The 23,429-nt window shown below is 36.9% G+C and overlaps 2 protein-coding genes and 1 long non-coding RNA gene across 5 annotated transcripts in view; 2 read left to right on the forward strand and 1 right to left on the reverse strand.

Annotated features, from left to right (window-relative positions):
* The window catches only part of tulp1b (TUB like protein 1b), a 58,593-nt gene that overhangs the window by 14,816 nt on the left and 20,348 nt on the right, over positions 1–23,429 (forward strand). For both annotated transcript variants that reach the window (XM_088091026.1, XM_088091028.1), the window contains exon 3: positions 449–561. The gene's annotated coding sequence lies outside the window, so the exon portion shown is untranslated. The remainder of the gene's footprint in view (positions 1–448; positions 562–23,429) is intronic.
* LOC121959369 (adenosine receptor A1-like) lies at positions 607–8,272 on the forward strand. The gene is made up of 2 exons (XM_042508647.2): positions 607–5,666; positions 5,975–8,272. The coding sequence occupies exons 1-2, from the start codon at positions 5,338–5,340 to the stop codon at positions 6,627–6,629; spliced, it is 984 nt and encodes a 327-aa protein (XP_042364581.2). The 5' UTR covers positions 607–5,337; the 3' UTR covers positions 6,630–8,272.
* On the reverse strand, positions 9,514–22,169 carry LOC148190246 (uncharacterized). Of its 2 annotated transcripts, XR_015779660.1 has the most exons (3): positions 20,398–22,169; positions 19,832–20,081; positions 9,514–10,540 (listed from the first exon to the last, which is right to left on the reverse strand). It is a non-coding gene; the product is annotated as an uncharacterized LOC148190246 (long non-coding RNA). The 2 variants fall into 2 exon arrangements; XR_015779659.1 differs by having other exon boundaries at positions 9,514–20,081.

The following is a 23,429-nucleotide window of genomic DNA, read 5'->3' on the forward strand; positions in this document are numbered from 1 at the left end:
AAAAAAAAAAGTTTTCCAAATGTGCATACCTGGGAACTATACAATTTTACTGGATAGATTTTATGCAAAATTTTGAAATGATTTTTTTTTTTACTTTGTTAGGAATACAAAATGTAGAAGGCAAAGGCATTTTTTGCCAATTAGTCTCTTAAAATTGTGAGTTTTAAAAAAACAAAATCCTCTTAGGGCGATTTTATTTTTATTTTTGAAACAAAAAATGACTTGTATGTCTATTGTTACATTTCTTGTCAAATATGTTAACACCGTTTAAATCAATGGAGATGGAGCCTCATATACATGGCCCCGCCCCCTACATGTGCACCAGCGTGACGTCACGTCAGGCCACCTGCCCACCTGTTGAGCCATGGATGCTTAATGTCATTCATGGAGATGTAGGAGAGTAAAATACGTGAGAAAAACTCTTTTAACAGTCGTTTTTTTTCTTCAGTTTTTGGAAACCGTTTGAGGACATAACAGACCGATGAAGACATGGAGACGCAGTTAATTGAGGACTACTTAGGAGACTTGTGTCCTGTGCTCTGCAGACATGGCTACAAACTGGTGAGTCCGATATAATTTAACTTAATTAAGCGGTTTTAAAGACTTTGTGTTGACATGAACTTATGCTGGATAATTAATGAGCTTAGCCTGCTTTTGAAGTTTGGTATACTTGCTTGGTATCATTTTTGACGTGAAAAAAAGAGCTTTACTCTCACTGTTTGACCTAGCTAACGCAACGTTGAGCACTAACATACTGTGGTCGGACAATATACAATCTAAAGTATGAGTCTGGTTGGCCTCTAACCGTTAAAAAATACTCGGAAAACAGAAATACTCGTTTCAGCTAAAGCCTCCAAGTAAAATATGTAGCCTAACTACCACCAACGGCTAACGGTAGCCACTTGAACAAGCTAGCTGATCGGCTAACACCATAGACTTCAGTAATACCTAAGAGCTAACATGAACCTTATGCTAACACAACAAGACGCTAGCTTCACCTCTTTACTAAGTCAGGCAGCTTAAGTGTCAGAAAAAAAATGTTCCTGCGGATCCTAAAAAATCGTGAAAAAACCTTAAAAGGCATTAAATTATTTCATCTAACAATAAGGCCTTTATAGGTATTAAAATGTCTTTCCAAACCAGTCTTTCCGAAAGTCTTTAAAATGCAAGACATGAAAAGTAGGCTTTTATGATTTGTTTTTCTGATGTTGCATTGTAAAATCTCAAAATAATGGAAAAGTAATAATAATTTAATAAATGCCTTTTGAAGCAACATCACAAAAAGTTTGACACAATAAATACTTTGAGTTCACTGGAATCTTAAGTAGGCCTAATTGATGAAATGTCATTAGGAGTGGCACTAAAAAGGTATTAAAAAGTCTTAAATCCCCCATTTAAAAAATAAAATCTTTAGGGACCATGTTATAATATTGCTGTGTCTGTGTTTGTGAAAATAACAGCTGTGGTTCTATTTTAAGGTGCATGTTATAGAGTAGAAATCATTTGCTCCAATGATTTTGTCACAGAGTAAGGGACTGTACTTTATTTAACAGAGCAGGAGGGTGAATGGATGTGACTTTTTATATATATCTTTTTTTGTAATATTTTATATTAGATTAGATAAGATTAGATTAACTTTATTGATCCTCAAGGAAATTGAAGCAGCTCACAGTGAAAAGAACAACTCAAGGAGACAGTAAAGTCAAGTTAAAAGCAACAGATAAAAACAAACAGATAAAAAGAAAAACACAAGCTTAGAAAACACTGATGGACTAAAACCTAAAAATAAAAACAGCAGAGGGTCAATAATAGAAAAACTCAACTGTAAAAAAGACTCATAGGATAAAGTGCATCACAAGTGCATAATTCCTGTGCAAATTAGTCTAGTTATGTTTAAAGTGTGAGGAATTAAAGTCTTATTGCTGATGGAAGCAGCTGAGGGAAAATGCATGACTCTCCCTCAACCATCAATAACCATATTTCACAGTTTCTGGTAGGGATGCATGATGAGATCGGCACGTCATCAGTGTTGGCAAATATTGGCTTAAATGAAATGAAATATCTGAATTGGCCAATTTGCTGATCTCTGCCAATATCAGAAAACATTTTTTTAATTTATGAAGTGAACATGCACAAAACATGAACTCTGAGCGGAAATATTTTTTCTTATTTTACCCAATAAATGAATATTTCATATATTCAACGTCTCTATCTGCTGGCGGGCGATAGGAGCCTGATATTAATTCCACCACAGAACAGACGTTATTATCACGAAAATCAGGAGGGAAAAAATGGATATATCAATACTGGTATTGCCAAATGAATTTTAATTTATCGACAAATTGGAAATCGGCAAAAAATCCAATATTATTCACTAATTTCTGGCTATGATAAATGTTGTGATTTGGGGATTTTTTTTTTTAAAGAAAACACACTTTTAAAATGTACATACAGGTTATGGGGTTCTGAGTGTATTTAAAATAAAAATACGACAATTTAAAGTTAAATACCCCTCCCCTTGGCCAAATCAAAAAACACAACTCTCTCCCCAGTGCTTAAAAAATAATCTGAAGTACCACTCTGTTTTGCGCTGCCCCCTGCCCTCTCATAAATAATAAAGTCCCTAAGAGTTTTATTTCTCTCAAGGGTTTAAATTTTTTTTATTTTTATCAGTTTTGTTAATGGCTCTAGTCAATTACATCTTCTTAAATTTCACTTTTCCTTATCAGTAAATAATACTAACTATGGCACATAATTGTACAAATGTAGCCTGTATGCTAGCAGAGGAATACTAATAGTCAACAGCAGCATACATCTTGGAATTGCCATATGCTTTTAATCAAAACAAGTCTGCCATACTATTAAGTGTGAGAATCACAGAGGCCCCACGATACGATATTATCACAGTACTTAATTCAGGATACAATATTATGGCGATTTTAAACGTCTTGCGATATGCTGAGTCTCACGTTATAATTTATTACAATATATTGCAGTTTATGACCTTTATCAACTGCAAATTATGTCTCCAGAGAAAAAAATGTCAGAATCTGTTTTATCAAATAAGCTAAAATGTTTTCAGTCTGTTCATCTCCTTTAAATCATTTTTATTGCAGCAAAATGTATCTAGTGGACTAAAAGAGCAGTTGATTGTATTATTCTTGTAGGCTACCAAAAATGTAGTATTTGCAATATTAATTTACATATTAGAAAAAGATATAATACTGCCATGCAAAATATTGCAATACTATACTGTATCAACCCCCCAGCCCCAAATACTATAAGCCACTGTTGAAATGTTTTCCTCGGATAGGGTTGTGTCATGATTTATTTATTAGATGAGGTGTGTTGTAATGAGGTGTGGTGTCAGGACAAAAATACTGTGTGTGGATGGTGGTAGATTTTTGTGGTTCCTTCCGTCTTTGTAAGTGTTGTCAAAAATGCTTGGTAAAAGCATTTTTGGTGAGAACTTCTCTATTCTTTGTGGCACTGCTGCTCTCATCACTTTCATATTTAGCTGTCCATTTTATCTTTAATATAGTGCATTTTTTGAGAAAGTGATTGTTTGCGTTGCTTGTACATTTTTTTTTTCCCTCTGTCATGCCAGCTCAGTAATACGCAGGCATCATGTTGATTAAGGAAGTGGAATTGGTGACCTTTTGACACAGTAAACACACTTTATATGACTTCATCACAGACTGGCCTAAGAGTCAGGCCAAAACTCTGTGTCATTGTTCACTTCCACCTTTTTATCTTGTTGTAATATGTATATATTATACAGAGTCTGAATCTCTGGCTTGCTTTTGTTATTTATAAACTTAAGAACTGAGACATAGCTTTTGTTTAGTTTTCACTGAATATTTGAAGGTAAACTACATTTATGTTGACCTAAACAACTATTACACTTTTTTTGCAATACAATTTGCAATGAGTAGAAAAATATTCTCAGTATTTTTGTTATATTGTCAGTAATATAATTATCGCAAAAATACCCTGAAATATTGTAATGTTATTTTATGGCCATATTGCCCACCCCAATCAGTAACACTAATTTATGCCACTCACTTGCGTGTAACTTACTTGGGAGTATGTTATGTATTTGTGTGTTTCAGTGTGAACACATACCTATATTTACGTATTACACAAAGCACCACTTTAACCACAACTACAGAGCCAACCACAACGCCCTTTTCATGAGAAGCAGCAGCTGTTTCTCAGAGACTGTATGGAGCATTTCTGAGAAAAGAAATATTTTTTACAATAATATGATGTGGATTCCTTTAACTGACTGGGCACAGCAGCATGGCAACAACTGCAGCACAATACCAGGCAGCTCAGATGACTGTCTGTCAGTGGACAAAATTCCTGACATTCAGTAATGGCTTTTTGTTTTGGTGAACCACCCCAAGATTTTCAACAGACCTGTCCGGGGGGGCGCCATTGCTAGCTGGACTGTTCCTGCAAGGAGTTAATGGATTTAGAGTGACTTGGCGACCTTGATGTGTATAAACTTCATCCAACTTGGAAGTTACATTGAGATTGAAACCTTCTTTGCAAATGAGACTTAGTCAAGACAGGGTAAAATAGAAGCATCAAACACAAACAGGACAACATTATATCACAATATAGTAGAAAATACAGTGCATTAGCAGGGCAGCAGTATTTAGTCTCGAATTAGTCAGTTAATAGAAGCAGCTGCAGGAATGACTGCTTTCTGCATTTGAGGTTTGTAATCATATAAAGAGATAAGGGTCTCATCTTTGCGCTTGGCCTGTTGATCATGCTGATTGTTGCCGTGTGAATGTGGTTGACTTACCTTTCAGGCTCCACGGTCTAGTTTCATAACAAGTTAAGTAAAAAGTCAAGTTAAAATTTCTATGCAGCTAAGATGACTTAAAGAGTCTTGTTTGAGCTGATAGAAAATAATTTGTGTTAGCGGGGATATATTTTTTTAGTTGCAAATGTCAAGAAATTTGTCTCATTTCCTCTTGCCAAAAGTAACACAAGGGTTCTTATGGTACACTTTTTAGTCATCTATGTAATCTATTGCAACAACGTGCAGTTTGGTTGTATTTATTTTATCAGATATGGCATAGCATTAAAAGTTAAATGCTATCATACAATGACAAACAAGTGTTATATAAACCTGCAAAAACCCAGATGCAAAGCAAGCATAGTATCTCTGTCATCACATCTTAAAAAAAAAGCAGAGTGGCCAAGGACTTCCTCAAAGGTTTCACAAGACTGAGATGAATGATAAAAGGCACAGCACATTCAAGCTGAGACTCACATTCAGACACCCATTAACTGCCAAACATTATCCAGTTGGAGAGCACAATGAGTGTTGAAAAGGTGATCTATACTTTGCTGGAGGTGCTCATTGCTTTTAGTTGCTGTTTGGGTAATATGTTGGTTATTTTGGCACTGTGGACGAGTAAGAGCATTCGCCAGCCTACCTTCTGCCTTATTGTCTGCCTGGCTGTGGCTGATTTTATGGTTGGCTGCGTGGCCATACCGATGGCTGTGTTGGTGGATGGACGAGTGAGGACTTCATTCCACGGCTGTCTCTTCATCAGCTGCGTCGTCATCTTGTTGACACTTGTCTCGGTTTTGTCTCTCACGGCTATTGCAATGGACCGATTTCTGCGGGTGTATATCCCTCTCAGGTAATATTTTTATTTTTTAATTTTTTTTATTACTGTATATAGTGCAAAGAGTAAATTGTAAAGTAAATTTATGCTGGTAAGCATGGCTTTGAATCATAAGCTTTACATTTGTATCCTTTTTATCCAAACCTCATCTCTGACTCTTCTGCATAACTTTTACTCAAAAAAGGCACTGATTTAGTGTACATCACTACAAATACTTCATGACATATTCTTTATTATTTGTAAATTGTATTGTGCATCTTTTAGATTATATGATTGTTACATCAATAATTAGTAGGGTTTTTTTTTTTGTTTTGTTTGTTTAGGTACAAAAGGACTGTAACACAGAGACATTCTTGGCTTGTCGTAGCAGCATGTTGGCTCCTCGCAGTTCCACTGAGTTTTGCTCCAATGCTTGGATGGTACAAGCATGAAACCTTAGCTAAGTCAGTCAACTCTACCATTGTCTGCAAGTTCATAGATGTGATCCCCATGTCATACCTGGTTTACTTTAACTTTTTTCTCTGCACCTTGACACCTCTGTTGGTGATGACTGCACTGTACGGCTACATTTTCTGCAGCATCAGAGGAAACCTCAGAGAGAAACCAGGCAACGGTGCCAAAATACAGTCTCAGAACTACCTGAAGAAAGAGAAACAGCTGGCAGGATCTTTGTCTCTGGTCTTGGCTCTGTTTGCCCTTTCCTGGATCCCTCTCCACATTATGAACTGCATTGATTACTTTGTAGGGCCCAGTGTTGTACCAGTAAAAGCCTTCTATGTCGGCATCCTGCTTTCTCATGCTAACTCGGCTGTAAACCCAGTTGTGTATGCGTTCAAAATACAGAAGATCAAGACAGCGTACCTGAATCTCTGGAGACGGCATTTTACATGTGGAGAAGACAATCAAGGATGTCAGACAAGTCAAACGACTGACAACAATCTCAGTAGTAACATGAACAGTGTGGCACAAATTGAGTGAAGGAAGATTTTCTCGTTGGTTCTTACGGAGCAGGTTTTATTGACTGTTGCACGTAATTAAACATCGTGTGAAAAGTTAAGAAAGTCAGTTACAGTATGTGAAGTGTATAGAAATCCAAAAGCTACCTTTGACTTAATGACCAAAATATGTTGTGTGTTGATAAAGCCCATCTAGCTGTTTGCACTGAAAGATCTGTTATGTTCAGTTTGTGTGTCCTTTATATGTGGGTAAGCGTGTTTGTGTGTGTGAATGTTGCAAAATCTATCGAGAAAAAGGGGCAACTTTCACTTGTCTAAAATGTTTTAGTTCAGTTTCAGATCACTGTTGCGTTTCTGGTTCTATTCAAGTTCCAGTTCTTCATGTCTATTTCAATGGAAAGGACACACAGTTGAACGTTACCTTATTTCTCTCTGAAAAAAGAATATAGCTTTTTGCATATTATGCATGGTTACCAGGTCTGTGCACAATAACTGAAAAAAATCTTAAGCATGACTGTCATCATTAGTTCTGGGACATTGTTTTGTGTACACAGGTACACAAAACAATGGTACAGGTAAGATGACCCAGGCGGCAGCACTTGTTGATGCTCCGGTCAAGTACCTCAGTATAAAGAGTGAGTAAATCCTCATTGGGCAGATGGGAGGGGTCCAACAAACTCTGGACGTTCACCTGGGGACAACTCTTTATGTCCAGTGTGAAACCAAATGTTACTTGAGTTGTTTTAATGATGATATAGTGTGCTAGTATGTTTTTGCATACTATGCTAATGATCACGTCATATGTCATATATCACGTTAGTAACAAGCGTTCTTATTTAAAGCCCAACCATGATTTCTTTTCTTTTCTTTTCTTTCTTTTCTTTCTTTTTTTTTTTTTTTTACCTACATTGACTTTTTGCATTCAACTGTACATTTTCAGTGAAAGCAGAAGTTGGTTCTGAAAAGTGACGATGCATGCAACGAGCCTAAATTGACATGCTGTCCCTGAATGTCCAAAACTGATGCAGAAGGGTTACCTTGAGCATCAAATTTTAACCTTATGAGCCACTGACCAAGTGTCTGTATGGACGAGTTGAGAATGACAATGTGTTGTCAAGTCAGCTGTATGGTATTTTTTATCGTGAAGCTATAGTTTAATCTGTTTTTCTATTTGATTGGATAATATAGAAATCTGCTTTTAAAATTTTGTTCCACCAAGGAAAATTATGTTAAAAAAGTACTTAATACACATGCAGAGTGCAGTTTTAAAAGACAGCAAAACATCATCTTCTCAGAATAAAATGGCATTAACACTTGCTCATCATTTTATGGACACATTGTTTTTATTTAAAGATTAATACAGTTTTTTCTTAACTCATCAGTCTTTATGTAATTATACTGGTTTGATTTGTTTTCATGTTTATGTGTTAACTTTTTATTTCTAGAAATTCAGGTAAGGTTCCTTACTATTTCTGTAGCTACAGATGCTCACTAGTCTTTGGTCAAATGTGTGACAGCTCAGCCCATAGGTTCATTTCCTCGCTGAAAGAATCTTAAGTATACAGCTCTCTTGTCATCTGTACATAAGTTATCTAATGACTCTGAAGTCAAAATAAACTTGAATCAATTTATTTGTCACATAAAATCATGTGAGGTACAATTCAAGTGAATTGTTTTAGTATTTTTTTTTTTTTTTTTTTGCAAAAGCTTAAACCACAATGTGTCACTTCCTATTGCTGCACGTTCAGCATTGGACTATGGCATAACAGATACCATCTTTGAAAAAAGTTACTGCAGGTACACTATAAAGTCTACAAGTTGCTTGCTTTTACAAGAACATACAGCTTTATAATGACCTTTTTACGCTTTGGCTTCATAGGGATTCATTTTGTTAACTTTACTCGAAGAATATTGAATGCTTATGAGGGGCTGCAAAGTGTGGACACCCAGTGGGAATGGATTGAACTGTGTCACAATGTGAGACGGAAAGTGCTGTAATAGTGTTATCACTCTACTGATGGAAGGTTGAAACAGACCCAAGTTATCACTCCTGCACTGTTGTATTATTCCAGTTGCCAGATATCAATTTAATTTTGGCTATATATCGGTACTGTGTTGGGTGGGAGATGTAAGTGCATCTAGAGTGAGACCGAACACAAAAATTACCCCTGCACCATCTAATGTTTCATTAACTCACTTTTATTCAGAATTTGGAGAATATTTCACCCTTAACACCCTTTCCCAGCTGCTTCATAAACTAAAGCACCTCAAAAGTCCTTTTTTCTAATCATGTTTTCAACACTGGGAGCTCTCTTAAGGGCTAGGGTGCTTTGTGAGCAAATTTAACCCTTAGCAGCATCTAGAGTTAACTGTAAGGGGAAGCTTTTAGAAAATACCATTGTCCAGATTCAGTAACAGTCACAATACCAAACTGCCTTGTCAAAGCAGCAGGGAATCAAATTATGTTGAGATTTTCTTCATTTCATTAAATTGATGAATTATTCTGTCTGACGGCTTAGACTGAGCTCATCAGGGTGTTCAAGTAGCACAGAGTTGCGCTCCGTTGTCTTTGCTTCAGTTTGGTGGTGATCCGATTGAATCTTTATTAAATGGCTGCCATAAAAATATGAATTAAAAGTTCCATAGACTTCATATTCTGTTTTTACCAATACCCCTCACCTGCAACACATTACTGACTGTATAGTAAGAAGGTTTCAGTTACTTAGGAGTCTTTTAGTCTGCTCCACCTTTTCTAAAACAAAACTGAGTTATACAGTTTGGATTATCACACAACTTGTTTTTCATAGGGACGCTTCTAACAATTAGGTTCCCCTTATGTTTAAACAGAAGTTTAAATTTAGACTAGTCGACTAGTTTAAATGTAATGAAACACTCAGAAAACAGAATTTTAATCTATTAGACAATTTAATCTATTAAGTTAAACATTGTCCAAAAAATATTGGGTAAATTGTAAGAGCCATTTGAATTTGTTAATCACATTTTTAAATAACCAAATTGTGTTTTTTTCACGCAGGTGAAATTTGTGGCACTTTTGCACTATGCATTATGAACATTGCACATTATCCTACAAATCATGACAACACTCACTAAACAGAAGTTAACAAAACACTTTAAAACAATATGCATTGGAAAATAATTTTGAATGAAACATGGCTGATTATTACATCATGATTTTCATTAGGTGAACCCCATTTGCATAAAATAGCATTAATTTTAATGATAGATTCAACCGAGTATTTGTGACGCCAGCTAGCAAAGGTACCAACATCTTATCAACTCACATATACATTATATATATGCACATATACATTCAAAAGTTTCTCCTTACTCAGACAGCGAGGAGTTTTGGTCAAGATGTTTCGTGAATATGGCCTCAGATAAACACAGTAGCGTTTCCAAGGCTTAGATCATTTCCAGAGTGATGATAGTCTTTGGCCACAAGATGGCGGTAGAGTGGCTCTTTCGCCACAGTGAAGTGTGAGTGAGCTGATTCCAAGCACTCATTGTACCTCTCAAGGAAGGTAATAGACTGTATAGTTATCACCTGAGTAGGATCGACTCCATCCCTCAAACTATACAACCTACTACCTCACCTTGCTAGGCTCAACTTCAGGCACCAAATATCCTTAAAAAAGAAACTGTACTCAGTATGTACAAACTTCAAGACATCTCAGTCTCCTCAGTGACCAGTTACATCTTTAATCTACTTTACTTTATGTGATTGTGAGTTCCTGTATCTCCCGTGTGTATACAGACTTTGGCTTCACAGCAGATCAACCTGTCTCCTTAGGAAAGACAGTAGATTGTATAGTTATCTCAGAGGGAGGACACGAACCCCACAACTATTCAATCTACTACCTCAGCTTTAAGGACAGACACTTTGCAGGAAGCAGCAGAAGTTTCTCGGTCAAACTGTGAAAGAAATAGAGAGATCAAGTGAGTTTTAGATCCACCGAGGGCAAAAGGTTGAAAATTGATTCGTATTCTGCATAGAGGCCAAAATGTGAAGGTCTTGCCACATATAGTGGTTTTAGATTGTGTTCAATAGCAGCACTAATAGCAAAAGACCTTTTTACATTTTTTTTTTACTGTGAAAACATTTAGGCATTTGTGTGTGTGTGTGTGTGTGTGTGTGTGTGTGTGTGTGTTAAACTAATACAATTAATTTTCTACACAAAATAGTCATAAAACCGTGCACACTTCAACACTGATATGTTGATCTTACTAAAAATACTTAAAATAATGACTTGGTAATTACTTAAAATAATCTTGGAAACCAGATACCTTGAAAGGAAAATTAAATATAATTAATAATCGTACTTTATGTTTACATTATATCTAATTGTTAAATTTACTCAAAATTTAGCTGTATTTACTTAATTTTGTGTAGTTGTTGCAACTTAAACCAAATTATTATGACTTAACTTGATCATGATAAAGAGGATTTTGCCAGTGATGAAGTTAGGAAATCTGCGAGTTCTGTTTTGCACAGTAAACTTGGCTTACTGAAGATGCTAAAACTAAGAAAGGTCGATTTAATCAAACTTGGAACAAAATCAAGTAAATGAAACAGCTTTAAGTATACTTAACAGTTAGATATAAAGTTAATATAAATTAAAAATAATAGCTATATTTGCATTCCTTTTTCAAGGCAATGGGCTTCCTAGATTTTTTTTAAAAGTAAAATCAACATGTTAAGTAGTACAGTGTACACTGTTGAACAACATTATTCAAATGACACCCCCTGCCCACCATAGAAGGAGGTAGCCTGGTAACAGTTTTATCAGGAATTACCTTCCAGGAGTAATTTTCTCTCCACATTGTAGCCTGAATTGTAAGAGCCAGACTTAGTACCAGTCTGACACTGCTCCTGCGTTTTTGTAAGTGAAAAACAATATTTTAACAATTGCTTTGGCACAATGTAGTTGGCCAGTGTTTAAGAACAACAGGTAACGGATGCACTTCACATTTGTGTACACTAGAAAAGAAAGGCTACTTTCCTAAAGAACTGCACATTAAAGACAAAATACTCCTCTGTCACCACATAGAGCTTACTAACAGGGAAATTGTCTCATAATGAAGGGCATCTGTATCAACAATTAGAACCTATTTTACTCTCAAACCTTACTTTCCAGTTCTACTTCCCAACAGACAGAAAAAAAGAGCTCAGTTCAAGCATGTTTCCCCCCAAGTTCAGTCCCTTCTGTCTCTACAACCAGAAAGCAAATGGAGAAAGATGGAAAATGGCAGCGCCTCGGCCATTTTAGGGAGTCGTTTGGCACCCGTACCCAACATCTGTGGTGCAACCTGTTAGCTTCTGCCTCCTCTTTCCAATCCCTGTCCATAAGATAGACTGTTTATTTTCCCCCAAATAATGGTAAAAGGGATGTTGAGACTGGTTTAAGGAACTTCTTGTTTATAAGTTATTTCAGAGAGTTGATTGCTGCTGATACTCAAGTGCGTGCCAAGAAATCCTCCTAGTGATTTTTGTTTTTACTTGAAGTGTTTTAATAGAGGAGCTGAAGGTTTGACTTCAGAATATTGGCCTTTTTTTGCTCAGTGTGAAAGCCACTTCAAGTCCATTGAAAAATGAGTCTGTTTACTGTGCCAGCTAGAGTCTGGGACACAAGCTGGGCAAAGCTGTCTGGGCCCCGACAGAGCCATACTTTGGCTGAGCTGACTGAGCCCAGACACTGTTATGGTAGACGACGATGGTCAACCCACGCAAAGGCTAGGACGCTTTGCATAAATTAGCATGTGAACCGTGGTCGCTGAAAAGCGGCTGGGCAGTTCATTAACATTCTGAATTCCTCTTTGGCCTAATTAATGCCGACAGTGATTGAAATGTTTTGGCAGGCTGTGTGGCTGTGGTGCCAGGGCATGCTCATTGGGGCAGAATGAAAAGGCACAAGGGCATCAGAGAGTGGGAGGCCTTAATTGAGATGTTGAATTAATTAGATGGTAAATGGTATCAAACTCCTCTAACTGGCTGGCCAACGTAGAGGGGACGGACTGAAAGTAGCATTGGATTATACTTTTTATAAAGAAAAGTTGTGTGGACTACAAACACAATTTGTAGTGTTGATGGACCATTACGGTGTGGTTCTCTGGAGAAACATTGATAACTTATAGAGTAATTCAAGGTTCAACCATAAGGATAGCCTGAGGCAAGTAAAATGCTACTTTGGGCTTGTAAATGTAGCAACTCACTCGCCCAGTCGGGCCAGTCGTAAAAAACAATTCAACACATTGTTTTCCAGAGCTGATGATGGATGTATATGGAGTTAGCTTCCTTCTCATTTCTGCTGAGAAATGTATGTGCACAGTAGCGGTCAGGAAGACAGTGGTGGAAGAACTATGCAGATCCTTTACCTTAGTAAAAGCACTAATACCACACTATAAAAATACTCTGTTAAAAAGAGGCCAACACCAAAATCAAAGCAGAGGAAAAAACACTACAAACTCAAAATTGTTTCTGTATTTTGTAAAAACACACCCAAATAAACTCAAAATTATCACAGAAATAGCAAAAAAAAAAACCTTAAAACCTCAAAAATATTTTTAAAAGGGTTTAACAAAAAACCCAACAACCTAGAATGATTAAAAATAATACAAATAAAAAAATACCCAAATTTCAACTTATTTAAAAATATATAAAGAAGAAAAAACCCAAAAACTCTATAAGAAAAAACTATAAGAAATCACCCCAAAGCCTCAAAATTCTATCATATATTAAAAAAATAATAATTAAGTTAAGTATAAGTGCCTCAAGTCTGTACTTAAGTACAGTACTTGAGTAAATGTACTTAGTTACATTCCACCACTGGGTAAAGACTAAGTTTATTATTTGAAGTGCAAGCAAGCATTTTAAATGAGGTTGAGCAAGATTTGTTAAAGGCTAATAAATAAAACAATTTTCATAGGGGCATGTTAAAATTGACTTTGAGCAAGTACACTTTTGGCAAGTTGAAAAAAACCAAAAAAAAAACCTGGCCTTGAACTGTTCTGATGTCTGCTTATCTTTCTAATGTCTGCTTATCTTTCTTAGCAGTGGTTTCCACACTTTTTTCTGAATATGTGTAAAATGAGCGATTTAAATACATTTTGAGCTGATATTTTCTTGTGAATATTGCAGCAAAGATGATATTTTTAGAATTTTTTATATAAGATTTTCTAAATTCTCTCCCTCTAAAATTCCTAACAATTATATGTACAATAGGCTTTTTTGACACATTCAGTGTTTTCTTTTTCCTTATGCTTGGGTATTTTTCTGTTAGTTCTTTGGTTGTTTTATCTACAAACTTTTCTAATGTAGGACAGGGTCTCACTGTGCCCTTAGTCTGTGAGATTTTTTTCAAAGTTTATATCTTGAATAATGACCTAAATTCTAAAAATAACAGTTTAATTTAGCTTCTTCACAGAAATGAATGTGGGGATAAAGGCCTATTATATATATATTTTTACAAAGCTTTCTTACACCCGTTAAAAATAAGAAGGCCTTACGACTCCCCATGAAGCTTTGGCTACCCCTATGGGGGTTGGGATCCGCAGGTTGGGAACCACTGATTTAAAGTATTAAAACTATGACTACTTGAAGCTTACACCACAATATGGACAGAGGCAGTACAATTCACAATTTGCTTTTCATTTTCAGTATCTTATTGTAAATGAAAGATATTGAAGATAAAATCTGACAAAAGAAAAATATTATTTGACTAGTTAACACACGTGTACAAATGAAGTGTTTGCATTTATTTCATTATATTATTTGCAGTTAACAACCATTCTTCTACCATTGGTTACTTTAAGGACTGCTAAACTGCTGCTGTAACTTGAGACAGTAGTGATCACAAAAATTTCTTAACCACAGGCCAGTAAGGCATGCAAACAGATGCACTTTGATATGGTGTTTTTCATTCTTACCTTGATTGTTTCCAAATTTCCTGTTTGTGATTGTTCATTTTAACGAAAGCAATGCTAGAGGTTAACGCTAATTAGCACCTCCACTATGAGTCCATGTGGGTGGATGTGTAGGAGTAACCAAGGACTGAAGCAAATGTTTGTTTGTTTTTCAACACCCGGAAGTAATGGTTTATCCCAGGCTGCTGCTGATAGGAAAATGGCTGCTCAGTTGTAGGATATGGAGAAGGAATAGTGTTATAAATCCTTGACCTTCATGGAAGACTCAGAGCAATCAGCATGCCAATCAACATATCGCTGACACGGTCATTCATTTTTGCTTCAGATAGAGCAGCTCGTCTTACAGTGGTTAACGTTCAACTTGTTAAAAATATCCGTGTTATCAAACGCGACGTGCTGAACAAACTGAGAATTTAGTAGACGAAGGCACAAAAAAATTCCCTTTACAAGTTGGCGTTGGTCCATGATGATCGGCGAAATACGGGGGACGACTGTGAGGGAAAAGCCCGAGGTTGGTTCTCTTGTGCAGCTCTCTCCAATATTTGGTGCCAAGAAATGGGCATTGTCTGCGTGCCAAGCTGAATCTCAATGAGACAAAAAGGGGGTGATGTCGTGGATGCAGCATGGCAGAACCCACCACTGAGGGGGGAGGAGAGTATTGGCAGCCGAGCAATGAGAGGATGCCATGTCAGAACGGGGCTATGATACCACACAATAAGGTATGGTGGCATAGCTTGCTGCCAGATGCTCAGTGCAGTGTTTGTGCGATGTGAGCTAGGTGTTCACATGTCTAGAGAAAGGTCCATTGTTCCATAAGCAGACTTTGTCCATATGTGGCACAAATGGTTATGTTTTGTATGAGCCTGAGGTTCCAGTTGGATCTCATCATCTGTGATGCATCCTGTTTAATAAACTCAGGTCAGCCGGAGTTCAGGTCCATCTGGCAGGCCGACATCTGTCTTGACGGCTTGATTTAGAGCATGACTTCAAAATTAATTTAAATGTTAATGGAGCAACAAATAACTAAGAAATATTTCTTACACAAAGTATGTGTAAATTGAATTTAGGAGAGTAATTCTATTCACTGTCCATAAACTGATTGACATTTAGTAAATTAAAGTTGCAGTATAAACTCTGAATTTCAGTATGTGGAGTCAGTCTGCATATATGCAGAAAGTTCAAATTAGAGGGGATGGATGATTTTTTTGGGGTTTTTTTCTTGGTACTGTAAATGACTGTAATTTGATAACTCAACATAGATCAGTTAGGCTGGATTGCACCAACAAGGATTAACCTTTAAACGTGATGAAATTATGGTCAGGTTTACATTATGTTGCACCAAACTTTAAAACTACCTTAAAATTATGAGGGATTAAATTTAATGTCTTAAATTTCTCTTTAAAACTTAGTTTAGTTTTTATTCTAAACCTAAATTGAAGTTAAATGTGTAGCACTAAACCTTTAAACTCCAATTTAACAGTAAACCCCTTTCTCCACCTCTCTTTCATACTTACTAGGTGCAGACAGTATGCTGATTATATATGTATTTATTTATGTATCTATTTATTTTTGTTGTTGTTTGTTTGTTTGATATGATGGTTGTCCTTATTGATTAAACCCAGTTTAAATTCTGTTTAAATAAATAAACTGGGATTAACTAAACTGAGATTAATTTTTGATGGTGCAACAGAGCTCTGATTAATTTGAACCCTGGATTTACTAATTTTAAACTGAGTTTTTCCAAACTCTGATTAGAGCTAATCAGTGATTAAATCAATCTTCGTTGGTGCAACCGAGCGTTGGTGTTTGTCCAATCCAATTTTCAAATTTTGGAGATATAGAGTTTTGCAGGGAACTTAGTAGTGTACTGCACTCGGCCCCAAAACAAATTTCTGACATTTTAGCATCTACTGTGTGTTCATTTTTTGCCAGGTCCCCATCTGCTTGCTATTCTCTTTTTGCAGCATTTCTTTCCAGAGCTCCATATTTAAAAGACAAAAACTTTAAATTTTAAACTCATGTATTATCTGGGAAAATATTGCCCCATCTCTAATTTTGATTTTTAATTTTCTCTAATTTTAGCAACTAATTTAAGCAAAAGGGGTCACAAATAAAAAATGTGGCTTGTGACCCCTGAAAAGGTATACTATGAGGGATTTTCTTAAAAAGTAATGTATAGACTCATAACAAAATAATCCTTCTCAGTTTATTTACGATCCAGAAGTCTTAATATTAACATTCTAAATGGGTCCCTTTGTATTTCCTGTTGTTATGTTGGTTATTGGAGAATTGAGAAATAAACAGGGACCAACGCTGCCCTAGCAACAATATAACTTTCATGAAAAATGAAATGGCGTATAAAAAGTTGGTGACTGGATGCAAGACTGTAAGATGCATGCCTCCAAGAGGACGCTACAAAGTTTTGCACACAGCGGCGAAAAACGTTGTAATATAGCAAGACGAAACACAAAGCGGGAAAGCTTGTTCCAAACCAAAAGTGAATCTGGGGTTGGTTTTCGCTTTTGCTGGCAATACTATTTAAAAACAGTTAAATTTCTACATAGTGTTCATTGATTTGATTTGATTTTAAATATTTTAGAAAAAAAACAACAAAAAAACATAATTTTGTATTGTGAAATTTAGTTGTTTTTTTTTTATCTTTAGATCTTTCAGACGGATCTCACGACTCCTTGTGGCTTGGAACCACTGGACTACACAATTCAATATCTCACTTGTACTAATTGGAGATGTAATGGCTCATACATTATGTCAGGACATCATTAGATGGACTGCTTTTTGGCCTCAGGTCAAACATCTAGCAAGAGAATGACAAATCCTAAGAAATGGCATGTGGCCAGACATTATGGTGCAGACTTTGATTATAGTCTCAAGGTGTCATAGCTACCATGCTTATTTTAAGATAACATTTTTTCGAAAGTACTGAATTCTGATCCAGTACTTGTATTTACGAGTATAATACAGCTGCACAGTGCACACTTTAAGTACATTTAAAGTTATTAAAATCATATGCTTGGCTTTTAATAGCTCTGCAATGCAACGCAAGAAAAAATTTCTGCATCCAACTAGTTCCCTAAGGGTATTTTTATTTTATTTTTACAAAATAACAAAGTAAACAAATATTTTATAATGCTCTTATCGCATTTGGACTTAGTGCAGCATTTGGTATTTAAGATGCAGCTCTATTTTATGTAGCATTATAATAAAATCACAGAACTCTGTAAATGAGTAATATAGTCAAATTTCCGCTGCACAGTAGTGTTATAGCTGAACTTTCACAACAAATAATCGGTCTCAGTTCTGCTTATTACAGCATTATAGTAAAACTAGTTCAACCGTCAGCTTGGTGTGTCACAGCCTTTAACTTCGGACTTTACTTGAGACTTGCCTGTCTTGACTTCGGACTTGAAAAACAATGACTTGGTGCCACCTCTTTAATTACCCATTTAAGAGAAATGGATCTTTCCTCTGCACTCTGACATTGTCACGAGACCAGGGTGAAAAAGGCTTCACAAGTACTCTATTTGGTTTGTTATGGTCATTGTTAGCAGTATCGTGTCAATATAATGAGTGCCTGAAAGTTAAGACAATCTCAAGAGTTGTCTAAGTGAACCTCTGTCATACATGGCTCTGTCACGGGAAACCTGCCAATCCAATATTCAACACATTAAAACAAATGCAAGGACACTGGTGGACCATCTGGATCTTCCAGATGTTATTCTCAAGATCCATTTCTCATGGCTTCTGCTCAAAACTAGACCAGTTTTAAGAGGTAAAGTTCATGTAAAACTGCCGTGGTCAAAAGAATCAGATCAAATGCTGTTTAAGGCCCATGATCTGTTTTGCTAACAAACAGGAAGAGCTGAGTGTGTGTATGCAGTGTGACCTGATAAAGGAAACAACCCAAAAAAAAGAGAGAGAGAGACTTTGATCCTGGTGACCACAGAGTCACTCTAACCAAGGGGAGGAGAGAAACGCAAATAGCGGAGGACATGGCTTTCCAAACAACATGTCATCAAGCAAGTTCATCTGAGGCGAACTGGGGGGGAGGAGGAAATAGGTTCATTTTCTCTCTTGTCAGCCCATCCTCCCTGCGCCCTCCCCCTTTTTTTCCCTTCATTCACCCTTTCTGTACAGGACGGTATGCCACAATCTGCCGTTATCACACACTCAAACACAGACCCAAACGCTGACTCGACTTTATGCAGACAAAACCACACTCAGCTGTTGCACACCAAGAAGCATGAGCCAAAATGTTTACACAGTCAGTTCGCAATAAGTCTGGTTCATATGGGAAAGAAATCTGTAAAGTTAAAATGAAAAAAATGTTATTTTTGTAAATGTACCCAATTTTGGTATGAATTTTTCTGTTATACCTCTTGTGGTTTGAATTCCCAAACAAATCGAAAAGGCTTGATCCAAAAACGAGACCCTGCAATCTGACAATGCAAGCCCCTTCATGTATAGAACAATGCTTGCAACAGAGAGATCTGGTTCATACTGGTTTGTGAACAGGTCTATCAAACCGCAGCGTTCAAGAACACATTAGAAAATGATACAGTTTTTATACAAACCACATATTTTTCAGGCTGCTTACTGCGCACATGTGGGATACTTTTTGATTTTAGGTTAAATTACATGGTGAACAGTAAGCACACCACAGCTGAAGGATATTTTGTGTTGCCTGTGGTGCAGATTTCTAGCACCTTTTGTAGCAAAACCTGCAACACAAAGCAAAATGTTTGACAAAAAGGGGGAAAAGCCTTTTATCTCTGCGAATTTCGTGTTTGAGACTTAGACATAATTATCGCTATTGATGGGGAGAAATCTGTATGTTCGATCATTTGGAGTTGTTGTGTCTTCAGACTCTCACTTGCAGTAAATTATACTTAAATGTTTAAATGTTTTTACTAATCTTGCACTTTAAGAGGCAGTTCCACAACCACTAACATTTCTTTTTACTCGGGTATATGTTTTATCGTATTTAAACTTCTCATTATAACAACTATATACAAATACTTTGATCATTATTTTTTAATGCATTTAATCTAAGAAACAACATCATTTATAACTAAATCCGGGTGTGCGATCGAAAAGAAACAGTGGAGATTTAGGCATTGTTCGATGCGAGCAAAGCAGACACGTGTACAGTGTGGAAGGTGACAGTAAAAGAAGTGTAAAAGTGCAAAAGAAATGAAGGGAGACCTCAGTACAAAGAGTAAATATCGAGGGCGAAACAGAAGCAGAATCAAAAATGAGAAATACCTGGAGGTGAGATTTTTTTGTACAGGTCAGGCGAGTGTTCACCCGCAGAGAATTAGGCCATGGTGGCGTTGGAGAAAAAAAAAGGCGGGTTAGAAAGGAGACAAGAATGCCTTTCCACATCCCTCTCTTTCGCTTGCAAGACGAGGGAAAGGCTGAGTTGTGTACCAGCAAGCAACCCCACTTGAACAGGGGCTGGGGCTTGAGAGCAGTTTCTGGGCCATGCCCTCCTCTCTCCCTGCCCACTTTTGCCCTGTTGCCAAGAGGGAGAGACAGCGAGGAGAAAGGGAGGCAGGAAAAGAAATCATGAAGTCACAAAATAGTGCTCACACAGTTCTACCAAAGATATGAAACCCACCCAGAATATGCATAAAGGAAGAGTTTCGCTTTAAGGTGAAGTCACAGAGTTGACAGAGTTCATTGAGCACATAAAGGGGAGCAGTCATATGAACTATAGATTATGTGTCATCAAATAGACATCTCACTTGACAGTGGGATTAGGGGCTGGGAGGCGGGGTAAAAACAGACAGAAGTAAGCTCAGATGAAGAAATCAGAAGTGAGTACTTACATGCTGTCTTGTACCAAAGCCAAAGAGATTTGACAGATTTATCTACACTTGGCCAAACAGTTCAGTGCCAGATATTCCTCAAGCATTGCAGAGCAAATGAGTTAAAGGCTTCTCTCAGAACCGTGCAGTAAAGCCTTTTGTCAGCAGTTGGCATCAGTCCCAGGTAGTACATGCCTCATAGTTCCCATTTTCGGTAGTCACTCCGGACGTCTTTAGTTGTTCTGCACCTGCCTGTGTTTTCGTTCGGGTTTTTTTTGCACAGAAAAGAACAGTAACCACTGAGGTTCTGATTTAATTTGATTGTAGTCCTGAATGAAAATCAGTGGTTACAGTCAACATAATACACCGAGCGAGTGCTCTGGGATGTTTACCACAATACTTCGTCAAGTAACAAAGTGTGTCATGGAGCTGTGAAGTGAAAATAAGGGAAGGTGGAGGCTCAATTTCTGGGAACAAACAAATCTTAAGATGTTTCATGTGGACCATCACCAAGATATACAAGAAAAACACTAAAATAATCCAATGTGCAAGTCCCAAACAATTTTCGAATGTGTCCACGCCACAGTGCCACTCAGTATCTTTCCTCAGGCAATATCCAAGACAGCTTGTTATGTGACGTCACTGACTCTTCCTTTTTTCTTTTTTGTTTGCAATTACGTCCATACATCTACTTTAAATCCTTTCTCTCCTCATGCAGTCTTCTTTCCAGATCATTTCTGTGCATATTCTTGAAGAATTTGTAGTTTAAATGAAACAAAAAAAAGGCAAGCATGAATCATGACATCTCAGGCAGGTCGCAGAAGAGCTGCAAACAAATCTCAACTCTGTGTCTTTCTCTTCCTGCTCGCAAACACTGAGCTTATAAAAGTTTCAGCTGCAAGGCTTTTGGGCCAGCCTCCATTGGCACCGTTTCAAAAGAGCACTGCCTGTTTCAGAAAAACGGACGGAACAAGTCTGTGAGGGGAGCGCTGCCTCTTTGCTCTCTCCCCCGCCACCCTCTCTCCCTCTCTCTTTCTCTCTCGGGGACTCGGGGCAGTGACCGCTCCCAGGACTTTTACTCTGTGCTCTCAGGGTAATGCCACCTCGTGCCAGCTCAGGCATCTGTTCAGGATCCACGGCAGTCTGAATTGCTCTGGAGGGGTTGGTCTCTATCAGAGACACCCAGAGAATAGGAAATGCAAGCAACAGCACTATTTCCTGGATACTTTGTCCTCCATTTCAGATGTGTGTCAAGCTCTCACGAGGCTCAGCGCTGCTTGTGTTACAGTTCACACAAGGTTCTGGCTGCTTTGTCTGTATTTCTGCTCTGAGTGGCTCGAGGATTCTCATCTAACCTTCCACGTTGCTTCCTTCATGACACTTAATAACTCTCCATATGTTTCTTTCTTTTGCCATGTTTTCTCTGCATCATTTATTACACTGAAAAGAATAATGCACTCATGATAGATAGTGCACAAAAAAACTAGGTTAACTTTCGTACAACCAATGGTTTCCCAACAAACAGTAACTTAATGTTTGCAAGTGTTATCCTCTGAACCTCTCCCTCTTATGGCGTGCTTGCTTTATTGTAAAGGCTCTCTGTGCAGGTGTCATATGGAGGACGCAGTTCTCAGAGTACTGTGTGCTGCCAGGAGCAGGCAGGAAGGAGATCTGTGTGAAATAATATTTGCTAACACATGTGTTTTTCTTACCCCAGTGAGCCCAAAAGTTAAATAATGACAGGGCTGATTACAGTAAAAACAGAAGAAGGGGTTGACTGATTTTGTTTTTTCAGGGCCCATACAAATTATTAGTGGTTAATGAGACCAATAACCAATATTTGGAACTGATATGTATTTACAATAAAAATGATTTTTTTTTCTGTCAATACCTAAATACCTTTAGCAAATGTTTTATCAAAAATGAAACTTTCAACATCAGTTACAGGTTGATGTTCGAAGCAACTTTATTTTTTAGTTTGAAATTTTGATTTTTTTTAAGTCAGTTGAAATATTAAATAAAAAAATGAATAAATAAAAATAGTTCCATCAGGTTTTACAGAGTAAAGGCTTCTCCCAGGCTGACACTTTATTTGCACTTTTTAATTAATTAATTATTTTTATCTGCAATTATTAAAAATAAAGTGCCGATACAGATAATCGCCAAAATGCCAAATATCTGCCACAATAATCATCCAGGCCCATGATCTGTCAACATATAAATAGAAGTCATGCTGAAATATGTCAAAATTATTTAAACTTTCTGAGATGAGAATGAGACAGTATGTCTTCTTTGTTTTCTGCCAGACTCAAAGCTGTGCAACATTTTAAACTACTGTTGTCTGCACTTGAGAAACACATTGACCCTTCACACAGCGATCTCCGCAATGAGAACAATGTAAAGAACACATGACCTAATGGGAACTGTGAAAATTATGACAAACAGCTGCTCCCTCTCAGAGCAGGGTTCCCGCAGATCCTTAAAAAGTCTTAAGAGGCATTTAATTCATTAATCCAAAAATCAGACCTTAATTGGCATTAAAATGTCTTAAATCCATCTCTCAAAAGGCTTAAACATGGGAAGTAGGACATTATGAATGATTATTTCTGATGTTGTATTGTAGAATCTCAAAATAATGGGTATTATCTATTTTTAAAAATACTACCAACATACTCTCGCGTTAATGTCACACAGATCAGAACAGAGGAACCAATAACACTCCTATACATTTACCACATCTAAACAAATGACGAATAAGCAAGCTTTTTTTTTATCAGAATATATTATGTTCATTGTTGTCCATGTGTTCCACTCAAGAAAGTTTTAATTATTTTTCAACATTTGAAGTTGATTATCGAACTCTTTAACTCAACCAAAAAGGTAATCTTTTATGTTACAATAAACACTGGGCAATATTGTCCCTAGCCCTTGGTTATTTTCTGTATGTAAGGGTTATATTTTAATTTAATTTTAATTGGGCTTCTCTTTGAACTTTATAGTAAACAGCATATAGCCAATGCAGGGAGATTCTAAAAAACACTAAATATTATGTG

This window comes from Plectropomus leopardus, chromosome 2 (genome assembly GCF_026936395.1).
Source record: "Plectropomus leopardus strain MGB_pleo_1.0 chromosome 2, ASM2693639v1, whole genome shotgun sequence".
In the NCBI taxonomy this organism is placed as follows: Eukaryota; Metazoa; Chordata; class Actinopteri; order Perciformes; family Serranidae; genus Plectropomus; species Plectropomus leopardus.

Bases quoted from the DNA above. Each gene is read 5' to 3' on its own strand.
- LOC121959369 (XM_042508647.2), top strand. From the start codon at position 5,338: ATGAGTGTTGAAAAGGTGATCTATACTTTGCTGGAGGTGCTCATTGCT. The intron at 5,667-5,974 runs GTAATATTTTTA...TTGTTTGTTTAG, and splicing joins CGGGTGTATATCCCTCTCAG to GTACAAAAGGACTGTAACAC.